The sequence below is a fragment of the Phyllobates terribilis genome, unplaced genomic scaffold, assembly GCF_046119375.1.
Source record: "Phyllobates terribilis strain yellow unplaced genomic scaffold, ASM4611937v1 Scaffold_2__4_contigs__length_985480577, whole genome shotgun sequence".
In the NCBI taxonomy this organism is placed as follows: domain Eukaryota; kingdom Metazoa; phylum Chordata; class Amphibia; order Anura; family Dendrobatidae; genus Phyllobates; species Phyllobates terribilis.
This window is the reverse complement of record NW_027362762.1, coordinates 833,753,799-833,772,287: the sequence shown is the minus strand read 5'-3', so window position 1 is coordinate 833,772,287 and position 18,489 is coordinate 833,753,799. Positions and strand designations below refer to the sequence as shown.

Below are 18,489 nucleotides of genomic sequence, written 5' to 3'. Positions count from 1 at the left end.
ATCTGCATGTGGATCCGCATGTATTCTGCAGGAAAAACGCATGCACAATCTGCATGCGTTTTTTCTGCCAGGGAGATGCAGAAATGATGCAGAAATTTTCTGCTTCATTTCTGCATCGTGTGCACATACCCTAAGTCTATCTGGATTTCTGCATCGTGTGCACATACCCTAAGTCTATCTGGATGATGACAACTAACAAAATGAATGCAAAGATTTAAAACATAAAATATATGGATATCATATACACATATATATTAGTACTTAAAATTGTATTTAAACTTCTATACAAGATTCCATTTAAAATCTAGGCACAAGTGTTATCTTACCTACTCTGATTTCAATGAATAGGTTTCTAGTACATAAGTATAAACTTAAGAGCTCATCACCTTTGATTTTTCTTCTTCTAAAGAGACTTAATTTAACGGCACAAGCTGTTGTTTCACAAAGCAAACTTGTCGAGCCTGTTTAATTTCTGTATAAAGTCTACTACACCCAGACTCAGCTGAAGGCCATGGGCAGGGCAGACCAACACTGAGGTGGGACATTCCTATACATCAGTCTAACATTTATTAGCCCTACACAGAATCGCAGCACAAAGGAAATAGAAAGTCTGTAAGCCAATTCAATATCCTTTATACAATACCATTTATAGCACAGGTAACTACAATATAGGTGTTAAGTGTTCACACAAGTCATGGAGACTTCTATACGTAACTTACAGCTCATCTCGTTGCCTTTGTGACAGGACCATGATGAATTTAGTCCCAGAAACAATACAGTGGTGGAGGCCTTCAGGAGTTCACAAATCCTAAGGAACTCCGGATCTGCGATGAATATGGCCACAGAGTGGCTTCAGCTATAAGGAACCACAAGAGCAATCCCACAGAAGACTTGAGTCATTCAGCAAGGAGGGTTAATTCCACCTGGAAAATAAAACAAAAGCAATAAGTAAAATGAAAACTTTCAGCATCTAAAATAAACAAATCAAAGTCTAGAATACCAATTGGGTTGGTCAGATGCAGTTTGGATACATCATGTGACAGACCCAGCACAACGTCAGAGCTTTTGTTGAAGGGAATGTATTATTACACCATATGAACATTGCTTAATTCACAAGATTTTTTTCTTTTTTTAAGGAAAAACTAACATCAATTTATAAGAGTGTTTAATAGAAAACGGTTTTTGTTGCCTATTGCAACCAAAGCTTAAAAGGGAATTTGACAGCAGGTTTTTTCTATGTAAGCTGAGGACAGCATGACGTAGGGGTTAACACACAGAATTAAATAAGGTGTCATGCGTTTATTTACACTGAAGATTTATCACCTGGTCATTATCAGCTGGAAAAGGCTTGCAAATCTGACTGATACGCATCTCACTGTCCATAAACTATGTAAATAAAGAGTCTGGTGTGGGTGGGGTTAGCTTTCTCAGCTCTGCTTCATACTTAATCTAAAAACTCTTGTCAGAATGGCTGCACCAAGTAAACTAAGTGATCGTTGGATTCAGGGTCTCTTTGCCTACATCAGGCTGCTGTCAGATGAGGTACCAAAAACCTGCTGACAGATTCCCTTTAACTCTCCAATTTTTAAACTGCCCCGGTAAGACGAAAGCTATGCTGTAAGTGGATGTTAGTCTCTTGAGAAATCTGCCCCATTGTGTAATGCTAAAGGAAACCATCATGTCCGATTAACCCTATATCTGCTAATTTATAGCATCATGAAAGTGCAACACCCAGGAGAAAAAAAACTTTATTTCTCCTGGGAAGAGCCAGCTTTCAGTTACAGTCACAGTACAGAGTGAATGCTTATGCGCACACCTTGGCACTGACTGACAGCCGGCTTTCCAGTGCATCAGTCCAGCTATAGAGATCTCAGCATTCAGAGAACTGCTAGATCGGCAGCAGACATAACTGATTTTTTTCATAACTGTACAAAGCAACCCAGTATGTGACATTGCTGGAATCAGGGTCACCGTCCCTATATTATGATGCTCTCAGATTACATAGCAAAAACCTGGTGAAAGATTTATCCATTAACTGGACGATCAATTTATTTTTTAAGTTTTCGTTTTTTCCTTCTTGCAAGAGCCATAGGTTATAAAATTATTTCTCAATAATTTGGATATTATACACAAAAGACTGCATAACAAGAGTACAGACCAATGAACCCTTTATGAGTAGAGTTTAAAGGGCTATTCTCATCTCCATGATCATATCCCAGTAGGTGTAATTATATTAGCAAATACCTCTAATTAGAAATGTAGTATAGTTTTTCTGATTTGCTATGTCTTTTTATTCACGTGCAGGCATTCCAGGACCTTGGGTATCCATGGTTACAACCACTGATATAGAGACGGTTAGCTAGTTTCTAGTGGTCGTGACCATGGATATGTAGATCCTGCAATGCCTGTACATGAGGAAAGATATAGTGAATTAGAAAAATATATACTACATATCTAATTGGAGGTATTTGCTTATATTATTACGCCTACTACATATGGAATAGGATTTTGGAGATGGGAATACCCCTTTAAGTTTAGACTACTAAATTCTAATTCACAAGAATTCAACCACAAATAAGTTTACTTATTTATTAGACAGGTGTCCAGCAGACAGTTGACTATAAAAGGGCTTTACTTAAGAAAACCCCTTCCCATTTTATGCTGTCAGCAATGGCACCAAATGTAAGAGAAGTGTCACAAAAACAAATGATTTCTTTACACAAGAAAAGTAAAGGCTACAAGAAGATCAGCAAATCTTGTCAGTCATAGTACTGTAGCAAAAGTGATACAAAAGTGTATAAGACTGAACTGCAACCATCTCACACAGACAACCAGGCCGACCACAGCAGTTAACACCTAAACAGGAGGGTCTTCTGATAAGGGTTGAAGGAAATCGACATGCAAGGTCACTGCAGCTATGCAAAAAAAGTAGAAAGCCAAATCGGGGTGATTGTTTCCTATGACACAATATGGCGTACACAGCAGAGGATGCCATGAACAGGTGTCGTTCACAAAGGAAATCTCTCCTAAAGCCCATGGACACAAAAAAAAAAAAAAAAAAAAAAAAAAAAAAAAAAAAAGCTTGCCTACAATTTGCCAGGGCCGCTGCTGAAAAAATATCAAACGCTCGAGTAATTAGACCAAGATAAAAATTTTTGGGACTGATTGCTTCAAAACTTACAAAGGTGAGGAGTACAAAGAAAAATGTATGGTGCCAACAGTGAAACATGGTGGTGGAAGGGTCCTTATGTGGGGCTGCTTGAGTGTTGCTGGTGTCGGGGAGGTAGATTTCATTGATGGCATAATTAATTCACACATGTACTGTGATATATTGAAAGAAGATGCTCCCATCACTCCATGCTCTTGGTAGACATGCACTTTTCCCACATGTCAATGATCCAAAACACATATCTAAGGCCATTGCTGTATTTCTGAAGAACAAGATGAAAGTGATTCAGTGGCCAAGTATGTCTCCTGATCTGAACCCAACCGAACACCTAAAGGGAATTCTGAAGGGCAAAGTTGAGCATCACTCTCCAACCAGGCTCATGGAAAAAAGATATTGCAATATGTCACCAAGTAGTTGATTTCATGGCTGGAAAACTTGGTGCTGTCCTGAAAAATCGTGGAGGTCTCACAAAATACTAGATGTAGTTTTTAATGTGGTGTGTATTCAGTTTTGCATCAATTAATTTAGTGAAACTAAAGATTTTGTCATGAAAGCTATATTAACGTTACTTTCATGTTATGGGTTAAAAAATGTTTTATTAGGCTATGTGCCCACAATGCAGAAATGCTCTGGATTTTTCCTGAGCGTTTCTGCATCTCCCTGGCAGAAAAAACGCATGCGGATTGTACATGCATTTTTCCTGCCAGGGACAAGCGGAAGGTGTGAGGCTGCCTTTTTTTTTGGTACCCTGAGCTGACGTTTTCACTGATATTTTGAGGTAGATCTATCATTTTCATTACTGCAAAATTTCACTATGTTATGGCACCCCATTAGCTCCATGCAGCTGTTAGAGGCAGATGATGGCTGAACAGCCATCATCTGCCAGCAACAATAAAGGCCCAGTTTCTCAGCCTGCTTCCAAGAGGACCCGACATATGATGTAAGTATACAACCATATATCAGGAAGGGGTTAAAATAATAAAATGAGCTGTTATTGCACCACGACACTGCTCTGGCCTCTGCTTACAGGCTGCAGAGGTGATCACACAACTACAGTGCACAAGTCTACAGCCAATCACTGAGCTTATCAGCTCATCTACACTGGCAGATCCACTGAGCTCATTAATTGGCTGCAGCAGTCATGCGCACTGTAGTTATATGACCGCTGCAGCATATAAACAAAGACCCAAAAGCAGTGGCAGAGAGGTGGCAGAAGATGGTAAAAACATCTCTTCAGGTTAGGTTCACAATTTCAGCTTCAGCTTTGGTGACACATCCGCAACGAATCAGCATGTGTTACTTGTAGATTTCAACTTACTCCATTTACTAAGGACTGAAAAGGATGAAATCTGCAAGGAAAATCTGCAAATTAATGACATGCTGTAGGTTTGAAATCCGCACCATGCTTTCATTTTCTTGCCGCATGTGTGACAGGGGATTGTGTAAACTCACTTGTATGGTACTGTAAAATGCTTGCACTGCAAATCAGCAACATGTGAACTTGGCCTTATTATTTTAACCTAGTACAAGCCAATATTCTTTAGAAACATTCCCAGAAAACATTTTTGGGGTGGTCATACTTTAGAGTAGAATAATATTAGATTAAAACTGGGCCTGATTATCGTCTAGTTTGTATGAGGGTGTCTTGACTTTCTCCCAACCGTAAATGGAGGGAAAAGAAAGGAGGAGGAGGAAGTTAGGCAGTCAGGACTCATTTTCCAGCAAACAAGCCAGTTAAGACCTAATTCATACATTTGTTTTTGCTATACACATGTTATTTGTTTTTAAATGGATAACAGACATACTCTAGTCTATAGCTATCTTTGTAGCTTTTCTTTTTTGTAGACTGATGGACCACAAAAAGTTTGGATGCGCACCAAATTTGGGCACATCCTGCTTTGATCCGATATGTGGATCAAATTTTATTGACTGGGTCTACAAACAGAGGGCACAATGTCATCCAAGTACTATCCATTTGAAACAGACGTGTGAATAAAGCCTAAGGTATGTTACTTGTTCTAGGCCCTGTACTAGTCATAAAAGACGGATTTTGGTAAGACCTTACCTGTAAAATCCTTTTCAGCGAGGGAAGGAAGGGAGACACAGTCATTACTAGTGGGTAGGCGGAGCCCACATAGGATAGAACACCTCAGATTAAAAAAGAGTGTTGTCCGGCCCCTCCAGCTTGGGCTCCTCCTACTCCAGCTCTCCAGTCCGTACACAAGCTAAGGAAGAGCAAATATCACCAGCGGAGCAACATAACCCCTTCTGAAGAACTTCAGAGAAAAAACAAGAGACAGGTTATGCATATAACAGAAAAACCACACAGTCCCAGGTACTACTCACTGGACCTGACCACTGCGATGAGCTGGCAATGCTGGAACAGAGCCTTAGCGCGCCGACCTCAGCCCAGATAATCGCTATCAGAGAAGGGTCACGCTGCATCTGAAAACACAACAACACACTTCTGCCATGGGAGGGAGCTGTGTCTCCCTTCCTTCCCTCGCTGAAAAGGATTTTACAGGTAAGGTCTTACCAAAATCCGTCTTTCAGCAGCAGATGGAAGGAAGGGAGACACAGTCATTACTAGTGGGACGTCCCAAAGCAGTCCAAAAATTAAGGGTGGGAAAAAACCAACAGAGGCAGAATCCCAACAACCTAGAAAAAAGCGCAACTAGCGCTAAATACAAGTTAACGATAACTTAAACTACAGCCGCCTGCAGTACCCTACGTCCTAAGGCTGCATCAGCGGAAGCACTGACGTCCACCTTATAAAACTTTGTAAAAGTGTGGACGGAGCGCCAGGTAGCCGCCCGGCAGAGTTGAGCTACCGAGGCCCCTTGATGAAAAGCCCACGACGAACCCACAGCTCTCGTGGAGTGAGCTCGAATCTTAATTGGACAAGATTCGCCCTTGAGTCGGTAAGCCTCTAAAATGGCCGACCGAATCCATCGAGCTATAGTGTCCTTGGAAGCTCGTTGACCACGCCGACGACCTGCTGGAATCACAAACAGAGAGTCCGATTTCCGAAAACCTTGAGTAATAGACAAATAGAACTTCAAAGCCCGCACTAAATCCAATGAGTGCAAGGCCCGTTCCTTCGCATTCCTCGGTTCCGGACAGAGCGAGGGCAACACAATATCCTGGTTAACATGAAATTGTGACACCACCTTAGGTAGAAAGTCGCCCCGTGTGCGAAGCACCACGCGATCCGGGAGAAACTGCAGAAAAAGGAGGCGAGCAAGAAAGAGCCGCCAGTTCAGAAACCCTTCTCAAAGAGGTGACTGCCACTAAAAAGGCAACCTTCCAAGAAAGCAAAGAAAGGCTAACGGAGTCCATAGGCTCAAAAGGCCCATGTTGAAGAGCTTCCAAGACCAGATTGAGCCGCCAAGGGGACACAAGCGCCTTCCGCGGCGGAAACTGACGGGTTACCCCGCGAAAAAAGGAACGAACGTCCCTACGCGAGGCGATAGCCTTCCGAAACAGCAAGGACAAAGCAGAAACCTGACCCCTCAGAGTGCTAACTGCCAAACCCTTGTCCAGGCCATACTGCAAAAAGGCCAACAAATTGGGAATGGAAAAAATCCTCGGGTTCCTTGAAGAACCCGAACACCTTGAAAAGAAGGCCTCCCAAGTCTTGTGATAGATCCTAGTAGTGGCAGGACCCCTGGCAGCTCGCAGAGTGGCAATGACTTCGGCTGAAAAACCTTGACGAGTCAAGATTTCGGTCTCAAGAGCCACGCCGTCAAACGCAGAGACTTCAGGTCCGGATGACGAACGGGCCCTTGGGTTAACAGGTCCGGGAGAGGAAGTGGAGGCGCAGCCAGAAGCGACACCAGCGTCGAGAACCACGTCCTCCTTGGCCAGTCTGGGGCTACTAACATAGCCGGGACTCTTTCCAGTCTGATCCGACGCAACACCAGAGGAAGTAAGGATATCGGCGGGAACACATAGATTAGCTCGAATTGGTCCCACGGAGCCACCAGAGCATCCACCGCCACAGCCTTCGGGTCCTTGTACCTGGACATGAACGTCGGTAACTTGGTGTTGAACCTTGATGCCATCAAATCCACTTGAGGAGTTCCCCAACGGGAGCACAGCTGTGCAAAAATTTCTGGGTGAAGACTCCATTCTCCGGGATCCACCTTCTCGCGACTGAGGAAGTCCGCCGTGATATTCTGAACTCCCGGAATGTGAATCGCAGAGATGGCTGGCACCTTGGCCTCGGCCCATACCAGGATCCGAGACACTTCCATCATGAGCCTGGAGCTCCTCGTTCCACCTTGATGGTTGATATACGCGACCGCCGTCGCGTTGTCTGTCTGCACTCGGACTGGCAGACCGTTTAAAGGGACCGTTCAGTGTTGGAGGCAAAGGAAAATCGCCCTCAATTCCAGGATGTTGATCGGCAGGACAGACTCTTCCGACGACCATACTCCCTGAATCCAAAGATCGTTCCAGACACCCCCCCAGCCTGACAGGCTGGCATCGGTGGTTATGACCGACCACCTCGGAAGGAGAAAGGACTTCCCCAGGGATAACGCTTCCGGACGTAACCACCATTCTAGAGACTCTCGCACCCTGTGGGAGATGATGACACTGCGATCCAGCGAAGCCTGTGATCGATCCCAACGGTTCAGAATGAGCATTTGGAGAGTCCTGGAATGAAATTGGGCAAACGGAAGTGCCTCCATTGACGCCACCATCAAACCCAAAAGGCGCATACACCTTCGAAGGGACATTGCTGTCGAAGACTTCATAACCTGTACATGTCGAAGAAGACTTGCTTGCTTGTCTGGAGGCAGGGACACCACTGCTCGTACCGTGTCGAAATGCATCCCCAAAAACAGGATTGACTGCGACGGTTCCAGAGACGACTTCTTCCAATTGACCAGCCACCCGAAGTCCTCCAGGAGCTGAAGGAATAGATTGCGAGCCGTCACCGCCTCCTCCTTTGAGGACGCCACAATCAAAAGGTCGTCCAGGTAGGGAAGAAACGTAACCCCCTGTCTTCGAAGGATCGCCATGAGAGGTGGCAGAATTTTTGTAAAAACTCTGGGCGCCGAGGCCAACCCGAATGGTAGGGCCACAAACTGGAAATGGTCCTGACCTATGGCAAAACGAAGGAAGCGTTGGTGGGCCCTTCCGACGGGAACATGCAAATAAGCGTCGCGAATGTCGATTGTATCTTTTGAGATCCAGAATGGGGCGAAATTTGTCCTCCTTTTTGGGGACCACAAAGAGGTTTGAATAAAACCCTCTTCCCCGGTCCTCCGGCGGAACCGGTACCACCACACCCTTCAGCAGAAGGGAAACGACCTCCTGCCGTAGAGCGGCAACTAGCTCGGGCTCTGACGGAATGCGAGATCGGCAAAACCTGTCCGGGGGTCGAGAAAGAAACTCTATGAAGTAGCCTGCTGACACAACCCGCGTCACCCAGGCGTCCGAAACGCGGGACGCCCAAGTCGATTCGAATAGGAGCAGGCGACCCCCCACTCAAGAGCCCTCCAGTGAAAACCTGGCGTCAGTCCGCCTTAGCGGGCTTTTTGTCAGCTTCCCGCTTGTCTTGACGGAAGCTCTGTTTTCAGGGAGTGCGGGATTTCTGAGAAGCCTTTTTTCCTGAAAAAGAGGGACGACCCGATCCCCAAGAGGGCTGACCGGACCGTCCCCTGGACCGAAAGGGGCCGCCGACTACTACCGGCACTAGGCCTGCCCGACGCAGAAGCCACAGTTCTTCGCTGTGGTAAGGCCGCTTCTTTTGCCTTTGCCTTGACAATCAGCTCCGTGAGGTCAGATCCAAATAACTGACCACCCTTGTAAGCTAAAGATAGCAAACCTTGCTTGGAAACCGCGTCCCCGGTCCACTGTCTGAGCCACAGTGCTCTTCTGACTGTGACCGCCGAGGATTGCGCCCTGGACAGTAGTGACGCGGTATCCAAACCTGCATCACTGCCATATCGGGCCGCATCCTCCAACAACTTGAAAAACCCATCCACCTCGGATAGCGGGGATCCATCCTGCCACGCCGTCCGTAGACGGTCCAACCAGCTTAGGGAAGCTTTACAAGCACACATGGATCCTAGCACCGCTCTGAATCCATGACCCGCGGCCTCGTAGATGGATTTCGCCGCCATTCTGTCCAGCGGATCCTGCGGACTCGCCTTCCTTTTAACAGGCAGTAATGAGGATTTGCTAAGCTGGGATAAAGGGACACTTCAGGAGAAGGAATCCAATTATCAATCAACTCCGTGGAACACGGATACAGTGTCAAAAAACCGTGTCCCCTGAAAACGTTTATCTGGACACAGGCGTTCCTTCTCCACTGCCTCATTAAGCTCATCCAGAGATGGTAATGCCAAGCGCGACCTATGCGACTCCTGAAACATCCGGGCCGACTTACCAGGACGTCTAGTTACCTCCTCCGGAAACTGTAACGCCTCCCTCATGGCTCCAATAAAAGCCTCTGCACGGCCCAAAAAAGAGGCAGAGTGCCCCTGCCGATCCTCCTTATCCGAATCGGACATCTCCCCATCTGAGCTTGAAGGGGAACCCTCCATAACAGAGATCTCCGAGTCGCTGCGCGGGGAGGGCAGTACCGGCCTGTGGCGCTTCCTGCCATGAGAGGATCTAGCTGACACCCAATAACCTAGAAGGTCAGACAGGCCATCAATAGAACGAGTGAGGGCCTCCATTTTGACCACTGCCCCATCACCGAAACCCCCGACCGCTGTGCTTGACGCCGTCGAGGACTCCTGCGTGTCAGACACGCGAGACTGATCCTGTAGCGGACCTGGGATCTGACATGCCCTCACACAGTATATGGCAGATTAAACCTGTCAGCAAGTAGGACAGTGTGGTTTCTTAAAAGAAAGCTGAAGGGTTAAAGTTCTTAAATAGAGAGCTACCCCAGCTGACCCCCAATTAAGGGATAACCGCCTAATAAGGGGTTAATGTCGCAGACTCCCCACAACCTCTGTGAAATGAAAAGGATGTGCGAGCCCCAGACAAAAAAAAAAAAGGAACCTCTATATGAGGTAATAGCTGCAGGACAGCACAGTCTGCCACCTTATTGTGCCTCAGAAAGGTGCCCTGCGCTGAGGGGGTGAGGGGTTAAGCTTCTGCCCTGACAGGCAGAAGCGACTCACCCAGCTGGCCGCGGTGCAGTGTTCCTTCGGTCTGTCGGGAGGAGAGGAGAGTGAGGAGCCCGATGGAAGCCGTTCCGTAATGGCCGCCGCGCTGTGAGGAGAGAGAAGCCGGAAGAGGAGGGGCAGGAGAAAACGCGCGCTCAGAGCGCTTCCTGCCCGCGAAAGACCGGGAAGGCGCGAAGCCACGCCCCCCGCCGGCTTCAAAAAAAGCGCGCGCGACTCCTCCGCTCTCCGCTCCTGCCCCGCTTCCATGTCCTGCAGGCATCCACCTGCGGACAAAAAAACACAAGTCACCACCTGAATACATGTAGCAGCGGCTGCCGCAGCAGCCGCTGAAGCACTCAAAACACATTAACATGCTGAGTACTCACCCAGCTGAGCGCCACAGGGACCCCCAGGGATTTGTGGCGCTGTGCCCAAGCTTCCCCCCAGGGCGGAGAACGCAGTGACCCCAGATGCGCGGTTTGCGTCCCCGCCAGGGAAGCATCCCTCATCCCCCGGGGCCGGCAGGGTTCTGCAGGGACCTCTCTCAAAGGGTAATGCAGATCCGCCAAGGGAGGGGTGGGGGTCCAGCAGCGCTGAGACCCCTGAGACCTCAAGACCACGGGGGTCCAAGTCTCTATCCGATAAAAATAAAAAAAATTTCTGAGGAGCTGCTTCCAGCAGCGACCATCCTCTGTGACCTCAAATTTTAGACTGGAGAGCTGGAGTAGGAGGAGCCCAAGCTGGAGGGGCCGGACAACACTTTTTTAATCTGAGGTGTTCTATCCTATGTGGGCTCCGCCTACCCACTAGTAATGACTGTGTCTCCCTTCCTTCCATCTGCTGCTGAAAAGGGATATTGATATATCGTGTTAAATTGAACCTGTCATCAGCTTATTATACCCCAAACTGATGGCATGTAAAGGCTCTTTAATATTGATTAAATTATAAGCCAGTATTTAGAGGAAAAAACGCAAAAAAGGCATAAGGATATCTTTAAACACTTTACTTCTTGATTCCTTAAGAAAATATCTTATCACAAGATGAAGTATAGCAATGTTTCAGGTGATGAACCCTTTCATCAGGCTTGTGAACAGCATTCCTCATTGAAGTTGGGAAAGAAATGCGCACCGCTACCATAGTGCTTAGTACAACTGTTTTCATTGATACCTAGACAGTCCAGCTCCCCTTTCATATACTAGATCTACTGAGGGCATTCCTTTCCCATCTACAATGAGGGATACTATTCATTTATACAGTCTACAACCTGACTAATTCATTACTTGAAAAGTGGCTATACTTTATCCTGCGGAGTTAATCTATATTTTGGAGGGACTTGAGGAAAGAAAAAAAAAAAAAAAAAAAACACATCGTTACTGTGTGTTTCCTCTAAATACTATCCCCCTCTAAATACAAAACCCTAACCATGGCATACAAAGCCATCCACAACCTGTCTCCTCCATACATCTGTGACCTAGTCTCTCAATATACCCCCCCCCTACTCTTGAACTCTGTACCCCCAACACATCAGACACTCACCTACCATGGAAACCTTCAAAAGGTACCTGAAGACCTACCTCTTCCAACAAGCCTACAACCTGCAGTAACCCTCGCTCCACCATACCGCTACACGACCAGCTGTACCCTCACCTACTGCATCCTCATCCATCCCTTCTAGTTTGTGAGCCCTCGCAGGCAGGGTCCTCGCTCCTCTTATACCAGTTTGCCGTTGCGTTTTTGTTCAAGATTTTTGTAATTGTTTTTGCCATGTATACCCCATTTTTCACTTATCAAGCGCCATGGAATAAATGGCGCAATAATAATACAATCCGCTTATGAATGGTGAAGCAAAGCGGTCTGCTCTAGAGAACAAGCACCCATTTCTTCTCTTTACACACGATTTGGAGGTCGAGCAACCCACCTTCGGTATATAGATTAATGCTGATTGAATTTTTACAACCAAAGAAAGGATTTACTGTTTTATAGAAATTCAAAGCTGAAGTTGTATGCTAATGAGCTGCAAGTGCATGGGGGCTGGACATTTCACTTGCATCTCTCCTGCCCTCTCGCCCTATCCCGTCTGCTGCCTGCCTCCAGTCTGACTGGGGTATCACACAAGTACACAGGAGGAGATGACAGGAGCACAGCTGCAGTGTCTGTATGAAGGTGTATAGATGCAGATTGCCATATCTTTATTGGAGTCGCTAAACTCAATCAGCAGCGGTGCGCAGACGCGCTCAGTGTCATTGCCGGATCCTGACTGCGGTTGTTTAGTACTGTAAACCGGAGCCATCAATGAGAGTCGGCAACACCACCATGATCACAGTTGCAGAGTGTGCTGTTAATCAAGATGGAAGAGGGCTCAGTACGCAAATTGAGAAGACATAACTACGCACTGTCCCCTTTGGCCATGCCATGCGTGTCCGAAGCCCCCTTACTTGGTTTATTTGTATAAAAAGTATGTCAAATAAACCACTAAACGCAATACTACAATTACCTTCTATATTATATGTTTCACATATATAAAATAAAGTACTAGTTAAAACCACTAGGATAAACTAACAGTTTAGACCTCCTTGTTCAATGGCTTCTAAGAACACTATGAATATATTTGCATATCTGTGATTTTAGAGTCCTAGGAGGTATTACATTACACCGCGTTGCATTAATACCAGCTTTAAACAATAAAAACAAAACATTAAATGCACAGATGCAAATCCAATTAGAAGATTAATAACTGATAGAAACGGAAAAATAGACTCATTGATAATTATGGCGACCGTCTATCTGGGTTCCAATAGTTTTAGCTTTCTAAAACGAGAAGAAGAAAAAAACCATCATTCAGAACTTTTCTATTTCTAAACACAGACCTGAGTAGTCTTAAGATGCATTCACAATCAAAAAGCAATGTATTATACACTGTATTATATTCATAAATTATCATTTCCTTCACAAATCGTATTCAAAATGTTTTTTGCTGACACTGAGCGTCAGGTCCTGTGTCAGCAGTATCTCACAAGCATTTCTAAGTCTCATTGAGTAACACGCTGTGCACCAGTAGTCACTTCTACGTGCAATGCAGATCAATTAGATAAAACCTGGAACTTGGCATTTCTGACTTGTGATTATAAAAGGCTTACAGAGGAAAAAATAAAAATGAAAGCACTTAAACTTATCTCTTCAGGAACTTTGAAGTATTTTATACATATGGAAAAAAAATTCGGCCTTTCCAGATTAACTTTATCATGTAATATTTTGCATTAAATTTACGAGGACAAGTCACCAATCCCGGTATGTCAATTCTAGTAAAATATAATTGCATTCCAAATGACACAATAAAACTATATAAAAACACAATATAAGGCTATGTTAATACCATGTACCCTAGTTTGTTGTAGGACTACATGCCAGCGGAGGCGTCAGCCATAGAACCGCAGCTACTAAATGTGGCCTTATCCTGCACATTTACCACTGGAAGTAGTGAAGTTTTCTATAGCAACCAATCTAATTCCAGCTTTCACTTCACCACTGACATTTAGAAAATGTAAGAAACACCAAAGATCAGGCACATACGGTACCTCTCTTATCCCAGACTGGCTGGTGTGTAAGCATCTGAGCAGCAGACATTTGGTAGAGGATCGTAATAAATAGCAAAAGGGTTTTTTTTTTTGTTTTGTTTTGTTTTTTTTAAGAAAAAAAAAAGGGGGGGGGGGGGGGGTTATAAGGAGATAGTGGCAAAGTGCAGCAAAGTTCCAGACAGCAAACCCAAAGGTTTGTGAAAATGTAACTGTATAGTAAATTAGCTGCTCAGGTAAGACATGGATGAACCATAAGGCTATGTGCCCACGATGCAGAAATGCTCAGGATTTTTTTTTTTGAGCGTTTCTGCATCTCCTTGGCAGAAAAAACGCATGCGGATTGTACATGCGGATTGTACATGCGGAAGTGAAGCGTTCTTCACATGCATTTCCGCATGTGGATTGACAAGCGCTTTCCAAGCGATTTTAGCATCACTTGGAAGAGTACTTGACAATTTGGTCACACTATATAAATCCATGAAAACAGCATGCATTTATATAGTGTGATCGTAAGAAGGGTAAAAAATAAAATAAATAATTATACTTACCTTCTGATGGCCCCCGGTGTCCTTGTCTTGGCTTGCCGGCAGCTCGTGGTAGACTAAAGGACCTGCCGACGACAGTGGTCGCAGGTCCTTTAGTCTACCACGATCTGCCGGCAAGCAAAAGACAAGGAAACCGGGGCCCATCACAAGGTAAGTATAATATTTATTTTTTATTTATTTATTTTTTTACAGGTGCAGGTGCTATGGTACCCGGGTCTGGAGGAAAGTCTCCTCTCCTCCAGATCCAGGTACCATCCGCACATTGAACTGCATGGAATCCGCATGTACAGATGTAGTCATGTGGATTCCATGGGTTCCAACGCAAGTCAATGGCGACGAAAACGCAGCGCTTCCGCAAAATAATTGGCAGTGGTGCGGATTTTTCCGCAATGGAAATTTCCGCAGCATGTGCACAGCACATGCGGATTATCATTGGGGAACATGGCAGGCCTTCTACCAAGCGTTTTTTAAGCGTTTCTGCAGCGGAATTGCCGCTGCGGAAACACTTAAAAACCGCATAGTGGGCACACAGCCTAAGAGCTCATAAACAAGAGCCAGGGGCTACACATACTGTTGCAGTCCAAAGGAATACACAAGGGTTAGACAAATATCAAAACAGCCAGATCGCAAATGAAGCCAGACATCTGAACCGGAATCTAATCTTTAGAGACTAATTCAACCTTATATAGGGTTTAGAATGGCAAACTAAATGGGAAAGGAGTAAAACTTACTACGGTCTTTTAACCCATTAAGGACAAAGCCTATTAATGACCAAGCCAAATCTTATGCTTCTGACCAGTGTCACTTTACACTTCAACGGATCCCACTGATTCCAAGACTGTTTGTTCGTGACATATTGTACTTCATGACAGTGGTAAAAATTTCTTCGAAATGACTTGGGTTTATTTGTGAAAAAAACAAAAATTTTGCATTTTCCAACTTTGAATTTTCATGCCCTTAAATCAGAGAGATATGTCACACAAGATAGTTAATAAACAACATTTCTCACATGTCTACATTACATCAGCACAATTTTGGAACCAATTTTTTTTTTTTGGGGGGGGGGGGGGGGGGGTTAGGAAGTTATAACAGCGATTACTTTTTTTCCAACAATTTTTGAAGTGACTGAGGGGTCTACATGACAGAAAATACCCAAAAGAGACACCATTCTAAAAACTGCACCCCTCAAGGTGCTCAAAATCAAGAAGTTTAGTTACCCTTCACGTGGTTCACAGTAATTGAAGCAACGTGGAAGAAAAAAATGAACATTAACTTTTTTTTCACACAAATTTTTACTTCGGGCCCCAAATTTTTCATTTTCTCAAGGGTAACCAGAGAAAATGGGCCACAAAATTTGTTGTACAATTTCTCCTGAGTAAGCAGATACCCCATACGTGGGGGAAAACCACTGTTGGGGCGCACGGCAGGGTTCGGAAGGGAAGGAGCACCATTTGACATTATGAATGTAAAATTTGCTTGAATAATTAGCGAATGTCATGTTGCGTTTAGAGCGTCCCTGATGTGCCTAAACAGTGGAGCCCCATTTTGGAAACTACACCCCTCAAGGATTTTATCAAGGGGTATAGTGAACATTTTGAACCCAGAGGTGAAACACAGAATTTGATAACATTAGGTCATCATATTGAATAAGTTATTAGTCTTGAGTGAAAGTGCTCGCTACTTGAGTTTGCATCGGGTTCTCAGGTATGCACCAAGTATCAAGGGTGCTCGAGTGACATGTTAGAGTTCCCGCCCCACATGAGTCACGGTTGTTAGACACCCCAAAAAAAAACAAAAAAACATACAGGCATCGCTCGTGTATGGCAGGCAATCCCAGAGTGTTTTTTTAGGCTGTGTAAGAACCGCAAAACATGAGGGGCATGGACTCGAGCACCCGCGATACTCGGTGCATACCCGAGCACACAATGCAAACTCAAGTAGCGAGCACTTGTGCTCAACACAAATCGCCATATCGTCATCTTTTTTTTTTCTTCACTTTTGAAAAAATCCTAAAACAAACCGTGGGCTAACCCTAGCAAAAAATATAGTTTTTTTTACTTTATAATTTTTATTTACATAAGGGGGTACAAGAGGGGGTTTGATTTAGTTATTTTTTTTTATCAATGTGATATGTTTATCACAGTGATCAAAATGAAACAATAGGGAAAATTCCCTGTTGTCGCCGGGGAGATCTCAGCGGGCGCACTGCGCATGCGCCCACCATTTATTTATTTTTTTAAACCGGAAGATGCCGGAGAGCCGGGGGACCATCAGGGGGAGATCGGAGGACAGCGAAGATACCTTGGGGCTTCATTTCTCCCTCCTCTGATATGTATATCATGTCAGTGGAGAGAGAAATGAATGTAAACCGCGGGCACACTTTTTTTTTTGTGATCGCCACTATTCGGTGAATAGCATCAATCACGTGACAGGACACCAGAAAAACCAGCCCTGATCATATTCTTCCTCAGAGTCACATTTTCATGGTGCTGAGGAATAAGTACCCTTAACTGCCACCGTGAAAATGCGTTATGTAGGTAGTTAAAGGGGTTAAATTACCAGATTGGTGTTTTGTTTTTTTTTCAAAATTTCAGCATCGGAGTGGTATCAGTATAATATCTTAAGAATCTATACTCATTCCCGCTGTGTTTTAGTGGAAATTAGCAAATAAATCTTACAAAAGAAATATCTTCATAAATGAGAAATTAAAAATGAATGGAGCGATAGTGCACGATTGACCTCCACTCTATTCAACCAGGGCTCTTCAATGCCCCGGTTCTTAGCATTGTTGGGGGCCTCAGCAGTCAGACCCATAGTGAAAGGAAAGTTATCCGGTGGATAGGGGATAATTTTGCTGGTGAAAAGTCCCCTTTTAAAGGTAATCTGTCAAAAGGACGAACCCTCCTAAGCAGTCCACATGAGCAGGCATGTGATTGAAAGTTGAATAAAATGATAGCTTGATATCAGAGAGCTGATGTCTTATTCGTGAGAAATACACGTTTTTCCTCAGCTCTGAAGCCACCATTTCCATGATGTGGCCAGGTTAACATGCTCAAACTGGTCAAAGAGCCGGTTTAAAAATGGGCAGCAAAGTGAGTTAGAAATGGCTAATCTTAAAAGAACACATACTGATATTTACATGTGAGCAATTTGTGCAGCACACCATTGCACAGCAAATAGATCTTGCCACCTTTTGGAGTTTTGAAGCAACATCATACAGAAATTAACTAATGATTGTAAACCTCACATTAAATGCCTTACAACATATATTCAACTGTACAGGCCATTCAATGGGCTGTATCACAAAAAGGCTTCCATGTGTTAAGAAAAAAAAACGAAGAAATTCCTATTTTACTGTATACCTTTTGTATAAAGAGAGTACCATTCTATATGACAGACAAAGCATTCTGAGAATTGGTCACAGACATTCAGAGCAGAACCAAAGCAAGATGTGATCAGACCCCAAGCACTCATGTATGCGACACTGCGACTGTACTGGTCACTCTGCAGTGATCTAGTGACTCCACTCAGGTGAAGATCTTGTTACAATACTTAGAGCAGATTATCACCAGTACAGCTAATCAGCCTCTGGAAGGTCCAATTCAAGGATCGCAATAAGATCTGTAAATGTCCATTTACTGGCCAATATAGTACAGATTAAATACTGCCCTATTCTCGTGGGTCAACAAAAACTGTATAGGGAAGATAGTAACAGTCTAAGATTGTTTTACTCAAATACAGAATCACGAGGTCTGCAGCGCATCATTCATTTACCAGGGTGACAAGCATTTTGGCTTTTTTCGTTTGTCGGGTGATTAGAGACATGCTTAGGCCTCATTCGGACGTCCGTGAATCACGTTCGTGTGCTATCCATATATTCATGAAAATTAACATGGACCCATTAAATTCTTTGGCGTTATTCACAGGTCCTCATGTTTTTGCAGCATTCTTATGCACACTCATTCACTGATTGCTGGCTAGTGATCTATTCCTTAATGTCCTATGACAGATATATCCATCAGGGAGCAGAGGTTGGGGTGTGTGGAGTGGGCTCAGCAGCTGATCCTGTT

The 18,489-nt window shown here is 44.5% G+C and overlaps 1 protein-coding gene across 2 annotated transcripts in view; it reads right to left on the bottom strand.

The window, feature by feature from the left end:
- The window catches only part of PAFAH1B1 (platelet activating factor acetylhydrolase 1b regulatory subunit 1), an 83,401-nt gene that overhangs the window by 34,383 nt on the left and 30,529 nt on the right, over positions 1-18,489 (bottom strand). For both annotated transcript variants that reach the window (XM_073667797.1, XM_073667796.1), the window contains one exon: positions 720-923. In XM_073667797.1, coding sequence (XP_073523898.1) covers positions 720-751 — 32 coding nt within the window. In that variant the 5' untranslated portion in view covers positions 752-923. The remainder of the gene's footprint in view (positions 1-719; positions 924-18,489) is intronic.